Source organism: Loxodonta africana, chromosome 1 (assembly GCF_030014295.1).
Source record: "Loxodonta africana isolate mLoxAfr1 chromosome 1, mLoxAfr1.hap2, whole genome shotgun sequence".
In the NCBI taxonomy this organism is placed as follows: Eukaryota; Metazoa; Chordata; class Mammalia; order Proboscidea; family Elephantidae; genus Loxodonta; species Loxodonta africana.
In genome coordinates this window covers 173294960-173311377 of record NC_087342.1, presented here as the reverse complement: position 1 = coordinate 173311377, position 16418 = coordinate 173294960, and the positions used below count along the sequence as shown (strand labels likewise).

General features: G+C 40.7%; 1 protein-coding gene across 1 annotated transcript in view; it reads right to left on the bottom strand.

The window, feature by feature from the left end:
• Window positions 1-2814: 2814 nt before the first annotated feature.
• Window positions 2815-16418, bottom strand: part of CCDC162P (coiled-coil domain containing 162) — a 64186-nt gene continuing 50582 nt past the window's right edge. Inside the window, exons 9-13 of the mRNA XM_064294760.1 lie at window positions 14303-14531; window positions 10473-10675; window positions 8067-8222; window positions 3914-4007; window positions 2815-3152 (exon numbers count right to left, since the gene is read on the bottom strand). Of these exons, the coding sequence (XP_064150830.1) occupies window positions 2988-3152; window positions 3914-4007; window positions 8067-8222; window positions 10473-10675; window positions 14303-14531 (847 nt within the window). The 3' untranslated portion in view covers window positions 2815-2987. The remainder of the gene's footprint in view (window positions 3153-3913; window positions 4008-8066; window positions 8223-10472; window positions 10676-14302; window positions 14532-16418) is intronic.

Genomic DNA, 16418 nt, shown 5'->3' with positions numbered 1-16418 from the left:
GCAAATGGTAACAATTGATTAGTCCAAGGTGAGGAATCCAGAGAAGTTGAGGACAAATGCCCCCTCTTAGTGCTGCCCTTCCTGGTTTTTGAACAACGTGTGACCTTTCTTTTCTCTGAACTCATTCCATAGCTTGTTGAACCTCTCTAATACCTTATATTTGATCCACTTACGGGCCTGTCTCTCTTATATACACAGGCTATAAGCTCCTCAGGAGCATGACTTGCACTTCAGTATTATCTAATGAGCCTAACATACACAAAGCACTGGATTAAAATTTTTTGGGATGAATTTAGAAAGTCAATATAACTTCTTCTGTCCCTATTTTCTACTGCAATGTTTGGTTTCTATGGGAATTAGTATTTGGCAATGTGAGTGGGGAAGTGAAAGTTCTTGCGATACTCATAAGTTTGAACTCTCCTATTAATGCGAAGAGTAGAAATGAGTAAAGGGAGGTAGAAAAATAGGATAAGGGGTGAATGTGATGAGAGGAATGGGATCTATGAAGCCTAAAGAATGTTTAAAATTATTTGTAAAGCTGATTTCCTAAAACTATATTATTTTTACACTTAAGTTACATTCATTTGATAATCTTATGGGTAATGATTTTTTTGTTTGTTTTATTGGCTATTTTCCAAACTGGTAGTTCCCAAATCCTTCTCTTGACTACATCCCAATTCCAAGATCCAAGGCTGATGTAGACTGTAAGGAGCTATCAAGATTTATGGCTCTTAATAATCAGGTGATATTAAGCTAAAAACTTCAGTCATGTTCATTCTAGTCTACCTACTCACCTACTCTATTAAAATGGTGATAGAGATATGTACTTATAGACATGGAAATATATAAAAATATACTCTGAAATGGAGACTAAAAAACATTTCAAAATAGTGTATAGCAGTTGGTGAGGCTGAGGGAAAACAGGCATTCCATATAATGTTGGTGGAAATGCAAAATGGTATTAACCCTGTGGTGGTAAATTTGGCAGTGTCTAACAAAACTACAAACGCATATACCTTTTGACCCAGCAATCCTGCTTCTAGGAATTGAGCCTGAATATACAATTCCAACAATATGAAAACACATATACATTCATTGTAGCATTATTTGTAATTGTAAAATATTGGAAACTATCAAGTGCCCAAACATAGGAGAGTGGCTGAATAAACTATGGTTCATCCACACAATGAAGAAATATGATGCTGTAGGAAAGAACAGGGAAGATCTCTATAACTGATTTGAGGTAACTTCCGGGATGCACTGTTAGGCTAAAAAACAAAGTACAAAAGAATAGACAAAATTCAAAACCTTTTCATGATAAAAACTGGGAATAGTAAGGAACATCCTTAGCTTGACAAAGGGCAACTATGAAAAATTTATAGCTAACATGATACTTAATGGTAAAAGAATGAAAGCTTTCCCCCTAAGATCAAGATCAAGACCAAGACCGGAACAAGACAATAATCCCCACTCTCACTACTTCTATTCAATATGTACTGGAGGCAAAAACCACGGCAATTAGACAAGTAAAAAGAAATAAAAGACACCCAGATTGGAAAGTGTTATGGACTGAACTGTGTCCCCCAAAAATGTGCGTCAACATAGCTAAGCCATGACTCCCAGTATTGTGTAGTTGTCCTCCATTTTGTGATCTGATGTAATTATCCCATGTCTTGTAAATTCTAACCTCTATGATGTTAATGAGGCAGGATTAGAGGCAGTTGTGTTAATGAGGCAGGACACAAACTACACGATTAATTTTTACCTTGAGTAAATCTCTCTTGAGATATAAAAGAGACAATTGAGCAGAGAGGAAAGGGACCTCATTACTACCAAGCAAGAAGAGCCAGGAGCAGAGCAGATGCTCTGGACCCAGGGTTCTTATGCTGAGACGCTCCAAATGGAAGAAGATTAATGACAAGGAGCTTCCCCCAGAGCCAATAGAGAGAGAAAGCCTTCCCTTGGAGCTCTCACCCTGTATTCAGACTTCTAGCCTCCTAAGCTGTGAGAGAATAAATCTCTGTTAAAGCCATCCACTTGTGGTATTTCTGTTATAGCAGCACTAGACAACTAAGACAAAAAGAACGAAGTAAAACTGTCTCTATTCACAGATGACATAATCTTGTACATTGAAAATCCTAAGAAATACACACACATACACATATATACACGATAAATAAATTCACCAGGGTTGCAGAATTCAAGATGAATGTAAAAAAAAAAAAAATCAATTGTATTTCTATACTTGAGCAATGAGCACTCCGAAAATGAAATTTAAAAAGCAATTCCATTTACAATAGTATCAAAAATAATAAAATATTTAAGAATAAATTTAACAAAAGAAGGGCAAGGCTTGTACACTAAAAACTACCAAGCAGCATTGAAGAAAATTAATGGCTACAGGATTTCTTTCGGGGTTTAAGAAAATGTTCAAGAATTAGATAGTGTTAGTGGTTGCGTAACCTTGTGAATATACCAAAAACCACAGAAATGTACACGTTAAAAGAGTGAATTTAATGATATGTGAATTATATCTCAATAACAAAAAAGAAAGAAAAAAGGGAAAAAAAGAGATCATATATAGTACGGTACCTTTGTGGAAAAAATGGTATATAAATGAATACATAAAAAAAAAAGAGTACATAAAAAAAAACATAAATGCATATGCTTACTTTTGCAAAAAGAAATACAGGATGGATAAACCAGAAGATAATGAAATAATTTATCTGCAAAGGTTGGGGTTAGGGCTACAGGATATTTTCTGTTGGATTATTCTAGCTAGTCAACATTGTAGAGGTACATCCAAAGGAAAAAGTATTACTGAATTGTTAAAAAAAAAAAAAGATAGTAAGAATTTGGTCATGCTTTGATTCATGTTAGGGAGGAAGGGAGGGAGACAAAGAGGGAAGAAACAAAGATTAAAAGGAAGATAGAGAGGGAAAGAGGAAGGGAGGGGACAGTCTAAGCCCCTGTAGTGGTAGCATGCCTCAGCCTTCTCTAGCATACAGGCTGACCTTGACTTCGGCTGTACAGCTCCCATGGGGCTCATGATAGAAGGACACCTGCTGGACAGCGACCATCAAGGCATTTTTCTGAGCAGCTTGGCATGCAAGCGTCACTTGCATATTTTCCACTCCTGAATGGAACAAGAGCTAAAAGAGGAAAACGTAAATGGTATTAGGAACTTCTACATGAAGAAAGAGAGGAAATTCAGGTTTAAGATCAACACGGATTCAGCATGTGAACATATGAATCAAACTGCAGGATGAGCTTGGATCCAGGCTGCTCAGCCTCAAACCCAGTCTGGTCTCTCCCTAAGCAACATTTCATCCCCTGGGGCAGTATCCAAATCTGATTTGTTCTGTGCCTGGACACATTCTGGTTTCCCTAATAGTCAGGAAAGGATGAGTAGGCTCTGATAAACTAGCAAACGTGTGCTCAGTGGCAGACTTTGTGTGAAGCTGTCAGGATTAGATTATCTTTACACTACACACGCACAAATACAAACTCACACATACACACATAAAAGCAAAGACATCCACCTGAGTGGCAGTGGAAAAAATAGCACCCAGATTAAAAAGATCATATAAAGGCTCCAATAACAAGTGTATATAGTTTAAAAGCTCAGTGCAAAGATGGTTTGCTACATGTGCTTCTTTTTACTCTCCAACAGAGATTACTACAAAATGGTGTCGCAGCCTCTATGGTTCAAACCAGGCCAATGCTTGAACCGTGTGGTGAATGAATATATCAGATAAGGCAAGACCATCGTCATTATTAAGTCAGAAGCTTTTCTTATATATGAGAGCTAAACTTACATGATTCGATATCATGTGTTTTTTTTTAAGAAGTACATGAGTAAATTGCTTAATTTAGTTTCTTTAAAAAAAATTAAAAAGATAAAATTATTTACCTTAAGGATGGCTTCCTTTGTATAAAAACTAAACTTGCCAACTTGATTATCATCCACCTCAGTGATAGCTAAGACAAGAGTAGTAGGAGAATATCTGCAAGAAGAAACATGAAGTTGCTCTGATGCTCTGATGTGATGGAACAGATGTGTTTGGATCCGAACCATCAGTGGTAATACCAAGTACATGTCTTATATGGGGCTTAATGTTTAAACGCAAAGGCTGCAAAGACTCTAGGGTTTTTTTCAATCCTTGCTGGACCTGGTCTCTCTGCAGCTTGAGTGTGATGACCACACTGCAGTGTTTGAATTCTTTTCTCTTGATCACCATCACACTGTTCTCTCCTGTTTTTTCCTCTTATCTTTTTGAACATTCAGCTCTTTGCATTCTTTTGTACACCCCCTAAATGTTGTTCCCTTCTTTTCTCATTCTTTCCTGTGGTTCTAACAATCATCTAAATGTTCTCCGCAGTCATGATTCCACCTTGGGACACTGTCCTTTGTCCATAACTATTAGACATTGCCAAGTAATTTAATATCTATGAATGTTGGTTTCTTCACCTGTAAACAGGAATATCATCAATCTCATAGTGAGATAATATGCATGAATGTGCTTTTTAAACTCTAAGTAACCACACTAATGTTTGGTATAAATTGTTGTTATAATGATATACCAAAGTGGCAAGTTTAAGGAATTAACATATAAAAAATAAATACAAACTGAAGGCACTTCCTTGAACATGTTAACCTTTCCCCATTGTGATGGGTTGGCTTTTGTCCCCCCAAAAGAGACGTTGAAGTCCTAAATGACAGGTATCTGCGAATGTGACCGTGTTTGGAAATAAGGTCTTTGCAGATGTAGTAGAGTTAAGACGAGGTCATTAGGGTGGGCCCTTCCACTGCTAAGCAAAGGGCACAGTGGGCAAATCCCACCTTTATTGCTAACTCGTAGTAAGGATCAGCATGAATCCAATTTCCATTTTCCACACGGAAATGGATCCAGTCTCACCTTCCCACACTCTTTCCTTGTTGCCAGCCACCCCTGTGGCACTTTCTTTCTCTGATTCTAACCACCAACCAGAGTTAGCTCAAACCTTACAAGTTAAAAGGGCACCGTCTTTCAGATCGACTGCCTGCACAGCCCTTCTCTGAAGGGCTAAGTCAGAGTTCAGAAGCAGGAGTGGATTATCTGATAGGCAACGTAAACATGGTGCTTACCTTGCTTACCAGATCATCTGTAGTGAACAATTTCACATGGATATGGTAAAACCCATGTGAAATGGTTCACTACAGATAAGTAAGTAAGCACAAGTGAGCCCATGCTTATCTTGCTTATGGGTCATCTACCCCTATTCTACCTAAAAAGTAAATTTGAAAAGAAGCTTTGATTCTGTGGGAAGGTGCTTTGGGTTGGAAGAGAGACAGATGCCAGCCATACCTAGAAGTAGAAATCTTTGATGTAGTAAAAAAAAAATGTGAAATTGCTCACTACAGACGATCTGGTAAGCAAGGTAAGCACTGTGCTTACCTTGCCTATTGGGTAATCTGCCCCTGTTCACAAATTAGGACTTTTTGTCCTTCCAACTGGCAAATAGGCAGACACCAGCCCCTGCTGGTTTTCATTTCCCCCTGTGGGTTCGTTAATTCTGTAGTATGCTCACAGAATTCATGAACTATCTATGTTTACAGTTACCAATTTATTATAACCAGAAAGGATACAAACAAAGACACTCATCAGATGAGGTCTGGATGGGTCCCAACATGGGACTTCCATTATGCCCAGAGACATGCCATCCTCCAGAGAGTACATGGTCTCTCCAGTCCAAGAAGCCCCCGAACTTGTGTTTAAAGCCTTTTATTGGTTTCACTGTATCCTCATGATTGGGATCTCACTGTATAGTCATGATTGATTGAATCATTGATTATCCATGATTGAATTATGCCACCCTCCCTTCCTAAGTTTAGCTGACCAGGTGGGGTCTGTAGCCCCCCTCACTTGCACACATCCTCAGGTGCTATCTGGAGGTTTTACATAGCACAGGCACTTCAATTGCTGCAGGATTCCAAGGGCTATCTTTCATGCTCGGTAAAATAGAGGGTCAGAGAAAAAGGGGCAGACCCTCAGTGAGATAGACTGACATATGGGCTCAAACATACCTACTATTGTGGGGATAACACAGGACTGGGCAACATTTTGTTCTGATACACATGGGGTCGCTATGAGTCTGAACCAACTTGACAGCACCTAACAAAAACAACATCTTCCAGGAACCAAAGACAAAGGCCAAATTGAGTTCTTTGTATCATAACTCTAGTCCAATATGACTGGGGTCCTTTTAAGAAGTGAAGAGACACAGACAGACCCACAGAGGAGACAGCCATTTGAAGATGGAAACAGATTATGAGTTACACTGCCACAAACCAAGAAATGCATGGGGCTACCCCTCAAAAAAGACCCAGTGCTGTCGAATGGAGCTACCAGGAGCTGGAAAAGGCAGGGAAGGGTCTTCATCCGGAGGCTTTGGGGGAAGCATGGCCCAGTGGACACCTTGATTTTGAACTTCTGGCCTCCAGAACCATGAGAGAATACATTTCTATTGTTTTAAGCTACCTAGTTTGTGGTAATTTGTTATGGCGGCAAAGGAAACTAATAATTCAGAAGGCTCCCCGGGATCTTGCAGCATCCCTGGGTCATCACTGGGAGGACCAATCATCCCTTGGCTAGACCACAGAGGTTTCAGACAATTTGTGTTTTCTGATTGGTGGATTTAGGCTGAACAGAAATGTGCTCTACTTCACAGCAGTAGATAATACCAACTCTAGCAGGGCTCTCGAAAAGCCAGAGAACATCTTGTCTCCAAAAGGCTTTCTCAGCTAAGCCAGTTGGAGACTTAGCCTCACCTGAGGGCTGGCTGATCACACCTGTGTGAATGCCTCTGTGAGATATACATATCCTTACCATTAATTCTCCTTTTGGTTTAGCTAGAATGACAGGCTAGAGCAGGAGAGATTTTGCCCCTAGGGAACATTTGGCACTGTCTGGAGACATTTTTGGTTGTCACAAATTGAAGGAAAGGGGTACTACGGACATTACAGTGTAAAAGCCAAGGATACTGCTAATCATTCTGTAATGCACAGGACAGGCCCCACGACGGAGTATTATCTAGTCCAAATGTCAATAGTGCCAAGGTTGAGAAACCTGGGATAGGTCATCCTAACTTCCTTCACTGCAGCCCATGCTCTCTGGGGATGAGGGTCCTTCAACATAATTAACACCACATAGTTACACTTTGAGAGGTGATCCACATTAGCAAAAAAAAAAAAAAACGCTGACTTTTCTTTGAGTCCCTTTGCCTTCCTGGGGTCGAGCCAGTAGGTGGAATGGTATCTCCAAGTCTGGGATGGAGCTGGAACCCTTCGGGGAAATGGCAGACTAGCAAAGAAGGAAAAAAGAGGGAGACAACAAGAAGATTCCCTAGGCACATACTAAAGGCTGATTCTGTGTGAGGGGAAAGAAATATTCTTTCCCTGATCTCTGAGTAGGTATATTCATGACCTGTTACTAGTAAGACTATTTTCTTTCAGGCAATAGGCTGAACCTCTAGGGTCTAAGAGAGAAGTTTCACTGGTTTTAGTTGGCTTCTGTTACTGATATACTAAGAGTCTGACTGAGATATCACCACCATATGTTAGATTTGTACACTGCATTATAGTTCTGCAGAAAAAAATGCTCAAAAAGTTCCTTGACTTCTTCCTCGTACAGGAAAGTTGAGAGAAGAGACATGGACTCTTCCATCGTTCTTGCCCCATCAGACCAACTCTCACACACCCATCTCTACCCAGAAGCAATGTGGTCTACTCAGGTAGCAGCTAAGCCTGTGATTTCATCTCATTTGAGCTCCCTGACCAGGTTCTTTCATTTTTCAGTTACTCAGTGTTTCTAAAGCTAATTATCCCCCTTGACTGAGATCTTATTTTTTCCCTCTTATTAAAAGAGAAAGAAAATGAAAAAATTGAAATCATGGCAGATAAATTGTAAGGGAGAGAATTTAGAAATGCAATTGCATTTGCACGTCCAATGGTGACAGAAATTATTTTTCACTAATCATTCATTTGGCCATTACATGATCTTTACCTTGACCCTCTCAAGGCTCACCTGTCTACCCGATCACTGTCCTCCAGCAGAGAAGTAATAAAGATGGGAGGTGGTTGGTCTGCCTTCTCCTTATGTGATGCAAATTCAAAATGAACAGGTCTCAGGTACAAATGGAACTCTTCAAAACCCATCTCCCATGCCAATTCCTTATACAGCCTAAAAGGGCGGGGGGGGGGGGGGAGTAGAAAACATTTGCTAGTCTTTCCTCCTAAAAGGAAAGTGTGTAGTGAGAAAACCAAAACACCTGAATATGTACAACAGGTAAAGCCAAAACACAAAAGGTAAGCCAAGCACTGTGTGAAGTAAACAAGTCACGTTCTATGCTATGACAAGCAAAAGTAGTAATTAAAGTAGAAGGTACGCTTGCACACTTTCTTAATTTTCATTTCCCGCATACCGGCTTCTGTCCTCATAGCCCTCCCTGAGGTCACCAATATTGCCCTTAACACAACGTTCACCATCTTATTGCAGCTTCTCACGCTGCCCTCCTGCCAGCAGTCAGCAGCATTGTTAGTTGTCCTCTCCCTGAAGAATGTCTTTGTCCTCCTGGATCCAGGATTCCCATTCTCCTGGGTTTGTTCCTGCCTCATGACCACTCCCTCTTGTCTTTGCTGGCTCTCCTCCTCCTTATCTTCAAATCCTGGTGTTTCCTGGGGTTCTAAACTTAGTCCTCTTCTTATCTTCTACATCTTCTCCTTGGAGAGTCTGTCTAGTCCCAGGCCCTAAGGGTCACTCCCCCATGTAAGAATCTGTGACCCTGTCAATATCCTAACTGACTCTGAACTTCAGATCTGCCCATTTACTATGTGTAACATGGCTCCATTCAACTGTCCTTCTAGCATCTCAGCCTTTGTTGTTGTTACTTGCTGTCAAGTCAGCTCTGACTCATGGTGACCTTATGTATAACAGAACAAAATGTTGCCCAGTCCTGCGCCATCTTCATAATCATTGATATGTTTGAGTCCATTGTGTAGTGCTTTCCAACCTAGGCGGCTCATCTTCTAGCACTATATTGGACAATATTCTGTTGTGATCCATATGGTTTTCACTGACTAATTTCTGGAAGTAGATTTCCAGGCCTTTCTTGCTAGTCTGTCTTAGTCTAGAAGCTCCACTGAAACCTGTCCACCATGGGTGACTCTGCTGGTATTTGAAATACCAGTGGCATAGCTTCTAGTATCATAGCAGCCCATAAGCCACTAGAGTATGATAAACTGACAGTCAGGTGGTATATATCAGCCTTACATGTCCAGAGTACCTTCTTCTCCCCCTTACCCCCACTCTAACCCATTTCTCCACCCTGAGAAGTTGGCACATTAAGGCTGAGCTCAGATGGCACCTCTTCTATGAAGCTTTCCCTGATGCACTTAGAAAAAATGAAACATTCCCTTCTCTGTGCCCCCAGAGTATTTTGTTCATGTGATAGAATATTATTATTGTACTATATTATGTGTAATTTTTGTGTGAGCGCTTTGAGAGCAAGGATCATGAATCATGGAGAGGCAGTGTCAGAGAGATTAGTGGTATCTTAGCTAATGGTTTGAGTTCTGCTTCTACTACTTTCTAGTTATGTGATCTTGGGCAAATTACTTAACTTCTCTGAGCCTCTATTTCCCCCCTGGTAAAATATTGGGTATTTTGAGAATGAGATGAAATAACACATGTGAAGTCCCCAGTACAACTCAGGCCACAGCAGGCCTTCGACAATTGTGGGTGATGAATGATCAGATTCTTTGTGTCTACGGGGCCTCTCTTGGGGACCAGAGCCCAATAGCACTCATATGTGTTTGCAGTGAATCCTCTAGCTCCATATTTTTAGCTTCTTACTGAACATATCCACTTGGGTGTCTTACCACCACCTCACACTTATACCAAAAACATAGCTCATTTATCTTTTTCCTCTTCTACCTGCTGAGCCTTCTCTACCTCTGTCAGAACTGGATGCTTTCATTGACTCACCTCTCTCCTTTCTCCAGGCCCTATGCTGCTTCCACTCTGCTACTGAACTCCATTACTTTCAAGAGCAAATTCAACCAATTACTCACTGAGTGCCTGGCGTGGGCCAGGCCCCAGAGTAGCTGGAGGGGTATCACAGTAATCAACGTGGACAGGGCTTTGGCAGGCTGGGCACTCATACTAGCAGAAAAACCATAAGCCAATAATAAGCATATAATTAGAAGGAAGTGAGATGAATGGAGTGGAAGCCCAGGTGCTAATAGGAGGACCTAGCCTTGTGGAGTGGTCAGGGAGGCCAGAAGGAGAGAAGAAGCAAGGGAGCGAGGCGATCACTTTAGCCATTTAGAAAGGTCACGGGCAAGGCTTGTACACAGGAGACCTGTGGTCTGTTACACCCAGGTCCTGCCGCAGAGCTTATCCTCCGCCGGGGTCCTCAGTTCCCCTACTGACCGAGCTAAGTGTGCACTCTCCAGACTCATTTCTATCAGCCGATGGCGGAGGGTCAATAGTTCCAGAAGTTTGGAAAAGGTCTCCAGGAGCAGCACATGAGAATCTTGGCCTTGCTTCTGTCCTTCATCTGCTGCAGACTTGAATGCAAGCAGGCCTAGCTCCACCACAAGAAAGGGATCTCCCATTATTTTAGCTGAAAACAACTGAAAGAAAACAAAGTACATTTTCAAACATACAAGGGGGAAAAAAAAAGAAATATATATATATAAAATACTGTCAGCGGCAAGGCTCTGTATCCAGATTGCCTGGGCTCAAGCCCTAGCTCTGCCACTTACAAGCTGTGAGAGGTTGGGCAGTTTACTCAACTTCTCCATATCTCAGTTTTCTCATCTGTAAAATGGAAATAAAGAAAGTAACAGTGGTACTTACCTAGTAGAATTGTCGTGAGGGTTAAATGAGTTAATATATGCAAAAATGCCTGGTAGATAGTATTTGCTGTTATCATCATCATAAATGTTTCCAGGCAAGATAAAGAAAAGAATAGAAATGATAGAGGCAACATGAATGGAAATGAGTTCTTGATATTTTTTAAAGTATTTTGGTGGCTAATAATAATAATAATTTCTTATAAACCCCTGGAATTGCAATTTTAAAATTTCAAAGTATTTTCACATATGTTGACTCATTTTTATTTTCACAAGATCCCCATGAAGTAGGCATGACAGATACTATTCCCACTTTACCAATGAGGGATCTGAAAATTCTCGAGGTCACACAGCAGTACCAAGAATAAATTTAGGAAACCCTGGTGGTGTAGTGGTTAAGTGCTATGACTGTTAACCAAGAGGTTGGCAGTTCGAATCCTCCAGGTGCTCCTTGGAAGCTCTGTGGGGCAGTTGTACCCTGTCCTATAGGGTCGCTGTGAGTTGGAATTGACTTGACGGCAGTGGGTTTGGTTTTTTGGTTTAAACCCAAAGTTGGAGCCCTGGTGGCACACTGGTTAAGAGCTCGGCTGCTAACCAAAAAATAGGCAGTTCAATTCAACCAACCACTCCTTGGAAACCCTACGGGGCAGTTCTATTCTGTCTTATAGGGTCACTATGAGTTGGAATCAATTCAATGGCAACGGGTTTGTTATTTTTTTTAACCCAGGCCGGCTCTGAGTGGAGGAATGCTGTGAAGGCATTCCTCCACTCAGAGCCGGCCCTGGGCAATTTGTAAAGTAACAACATTGTCCTTTAACACCTTCCTCCTGTCTCTGTGAGTTCCTCAGCTTGAGAATCTTTGCTACCCTCTAAATACTACTGAAGGAGGCCTGGTGCCGCAATGGTTAAGTGCTTGGCTGTTAACTGAAAAGTTGGTGGTTCAAACATACCCAGCGGGTTCTCTGGAGAAAGGCCTAGTGATCTGCAACTTAAAGATTACAGCCAAGAAAACCCTATGGAGCAGTTCTACTCTGTCACATGGGGTTACCATGAGTAGGAATTTACTTGACAATACCCAACAACAAGATACCATCCCCAGCAAGGACTCATTTCGGGGGACCTCTAATCTGCCTTTTGTGGCTCGGTCCCCAAGGGTGCAGAAGCACCCTTATCTGTCCACCTACCTACCAAGGGACTTGTTTACCTAAGATTGCCATTTCTAGGTTCTTAATGTCTTCTAAAGTATAACAAAGAGATCTATTTAACTAATTCCTGTATCCATTCTGGAGGCAATATCTCCCCCATTTTCTGACCTAACACAAAAAGGTTAATCTGAATATTTATCATTTCTAGGTCCAAATTTAGGAGCCCTGATGGCACAGTGGTTAAGAGTTCGACTGCTAACCAAAAAGTTGGCAGTTCGAATGCATCAGCCACTCTCTGGTACAGTTCTACTATGTCCTGTAGGGTCACCATGAGTCAGAATCAACTCAACAGCAACAGGTTTTTTGTGGCACAGGGTTAAAGCAATTGGCTGCTAACTGAAAATTCGGTGGTTGGAATCCACCAGCCGCTCCACAGGAGAAGGACATGGCAGTCTACTGCAGTAAACATTTATAGCCTTGGAAACCCAAGGGGCAGTTCTACTCTGTCCTGTAGAGTCATTATAAGTCAGAATCAACTTGATGGAAGTGGATTCGGTTTTGAGTTTTAGGTCCAAATTTGAACACATTTCAAAAAGAATAATAATTAATTATTATTATTAACCATTAGAGAATTTTTTTTTAATTTAAGAAGAGCTTATGTAAGTGGATACAAATAACATTAAGAATCCAACAGAGAAATAAACAAAGGGAAAGAACAGAAAACCTATACAAAATACACTAGTGACAAAACATTTGGAAGACTATTTAATCTCAATAAAGAGCAAAGAAATGCAAATGAAAACAACAGCAGAATGCCACCTTTTATGTATGTGTGTATATTAGCACATACATTGTATGCTTGTACCTAATATAGGATGGTGTAGCAAAACTGATATTCTTATACATGATTGACGGCTTTATAACTGGCACAACTCTTTTAGAAAGCATTCTGTCAATATGTATCCAAAGACCTTAAAATTTGTTTCAGCAACTTCACTTCCAAGTACGTATCAAAAGGAAGTAATTCAAAATATGGAAAAATTTGCAAGCATAAAAATGTACCTTATAGCATTTTTAATAATAATGAAAAATTGGAAACCACTTTAGTGTCCATCAAGAGAGAAATGGTTAGATAAGTTATGATTCACCAGTTAAGGCGATAATGCTGTCATAAAGCTAAGTACAAGGGCCGGGTAGCAATATGGAAAGAAAAAAAAAAAAACCTTTGATATAATGTTAACTGAAAAAAACAGGAGATAACAATGTACAAAAGATACAATTATAACTATGTAAACCATACATAAAAATAATTGAATTCAGGAAAGTAATAAAAATAACAAAAGCATTTGAATGGTTCCAGTAAGGATCTTTTTTTTTTTTTTCATTTTTGTTAAAATTCCCTAATTTTAGATTATTTTGATCAATTTAAAATAAAATTTTAGTTTGGGCAAGAGGGAGCAGGAGGCTGAAGCAGACCCATAGATGAGGTATCTTTGGACAGCTAGGACCTTTGAAAGGTCCTCAGTCAGACGCAAGTGCCCACACAGAGTAAGGTCAAAATGGAAACCCAAGCTCAGTTATGAGAGCCTTAACAGAAAAAGAAAAGAGTTAAAATCCAATTACCAACATCATAGATATCACCAGGCCACAGTTCAAATCATAGACCATTAGAGATGAAAGGGGCTTTAGAGATCATGGAGCTCACCTCCCCACAAATACACAAACATAATTTTACAGAAAGGAAAGTGAGGCTCAGAGAGGCTAAGAGACTTGCTCAGAGTCACACAGAGAGTTAATGGTCAGGTTGAACTTGAGTTCAGGTCCCTGACTCCTCACCCAGTCTTTCCTCTCCTGCATCAGATCTCATCTTGAGACAAAAAAGAGTAAACTTTAGAAACAGTCGGGGGCGGGGCGGGGGGGGAGGACGACACAAAACTCACATATTTTAATTTTAAAAATGTATAGAATTGACTCAACGGCAATGGGTTTATATTGTTAAAACATAAAATTAAGAAGACATTTTCCACACACCTATATACGTCCCCATTTTAATTTTAATGGTAGCAGTTATCCTTATAAACTATAAACTGACCCCCAAAAAGTCACATAAAAATGTTGGCAAGGCCTATGACTATGATCTGTCTCTGACCAAACAGAGGGAAATAGAGCCAAACAGAAAAACAAAGCTAAATAGTAACATCTGGGGGGAATATTCCCATTACCGAGGGCCCAACTACCCTCTTCGAGAGCAAGAACCTACATCTTTCTGGAGCTGTGCGCTGTACCAGGACTCGGGCTTGGCTGGGGTGAGCCACACATCCAGGGCTAGCTGAAGCACGCGATTCTCCAGCTGGGCGAGACGGCTGGCCGATGCGGGTCTGCATGTGCCTCGGGACTCCTGGAGGAGATGCTCAAGGGCTTTGGGAATAAGCGATGCCAGGCCGAGTGAAGGGTGGAATTCCAGCAGATAAATGTTTTTCAGTGCTGGGCTTGAAGAAAAGAAAAGTTTAACAACAATTTTACACTGTGAAAAATTAATCTGTTTCCAAAGAGATTTGAATTTTATATTTTTAAAGACCATTAAAAACAGCTCCTATGATCCAGAGCATTCTAAGAAACTAGGAGCTGAAAGGGACCTCCAAGGCCATCCAGGGAACCCAGCTGGGCTACACACATGCTCTTTGCTTTAACATGGACCCGTCTGAAATTGGAAGACATAATATATTCTAAAAGCCCAATAAGAGTAAGATTCAAATTATATACAGCAAACCTGTCAACATTTCAGTTACTGACATTAAGTCAAATATTTGAAAACAAAATAAATTAAACATGATTAAACATAAAAGCAAGAAATAATTTCCACGGCTATTCATTTCTATTTTTCACCTGAATTTTTAAATTTTTTCCCTCAAAATGTTAATAATGGATAAAGACAATTTTTAAATTCTGTACACCACTGCTGGAATCACTCATGTTTGCTGTAAGGATGGTATATTTTATAAATAGGTGAGACCAGAAACCATAAAATGCTTGTCTGTGGGTTATTCCTTTGGAAATAAAGGCTACAGCACAAGTCAAGGGCATGGAACTGAAAAACATAACTATATCTCTTTAAATCTATGCAAGGGGGATATTTCTTAGACCTGGGTCTTAAAATACCACGTTAAATCTGGGAAGGAATCTCATCAATCAAATAACATTTGCTTTTGAGACTTTTCTGACAGGTCTTAGTATCCATATAGCTCTAACATGCTCTGCCAAAAACCATTTCCTGTACTGTAGACTCTTGCCATAGCAAGCCACACAGACACACAGAAACACACAGACACACACAGACACACACAGACACACACACAGCTGATGTCTCAAGCTTATTGCAGTGAAGAAATCAGTCCTGAGAAAGGTCAATGGAGAAAATGTCAAGTTTTGTGCCTGGAACTCCCAGGACTTTCTCAAGAGGTTAGAATCTCAGCTATGTGCTCCCATGGCACTCTACCCATTCCAAGCATGATCCCATAGCACACTACAGTGATTTTTTTAATTGAAAGTCTGCCTTTACAGCTGGACTGGCCACACCACAGGAGCATAGGGCCGTGCCTCTATTGTTCACATTTGTGGTGTCCCTAGTGCCTAACACAGTGCCTGGAACATACAAACATTTGTTGGATATTGAAAGAGGCTAGACACCCATTTAGGAGGGGATAGAGAGATTGTCCTTGGCTGGTGTAAACAGTTCATGCACTTCGCTGCTAACCAAAAGGTTACAGGTTCAAGTCCACCCAGAGGAACCTTGGAAGAAAGGCCTGAAAATCTACTTCCAAAAAACCCGCCATTGCAAAACCTATGGAGAACAATTCTACTCTGATACACATGGGGTTGCCATGAGTCGGAATTGATTGGACGGCAACTGAAGAGAGATTGTGATCTTGAGCTCCACAGACCATCCAGGGGTCTGTCACCCAGCTTCCTACTTCCCTGTACCCTCAAAAGCTGAAATGGAATGGGGGGAAGGTCATGCTGCATGTCAACGAGTGACTTAAAGTATGTATCCTCTCTAAGTGTTCTCAGGAAATTTCACTGCTCCTTAAAGGGGTAGGGGCCACATGGGGTTTTTTCTACAGTGAGTTTGCAGAAACCTCTTTGGTGACACTTGCTGGAATAAAGAAACGTCTTTTTGAGAAAAAGTTTTGTGGACTTGTGTGGCACGTCTGATTAAATCTTCTGGCAGTGTTTCAAGAGCAAATGCTTGTTTTTAGGATTGCTCAAGGAAATGAAGATTCTGCTCCCAGTGGCCTAAGTTTAAATTCTAGACCTCTACTCAGCAGTTTGAATCCACCAGCCACTTCTTGGAAACCCTATGGGGAAGTTCTACTCCA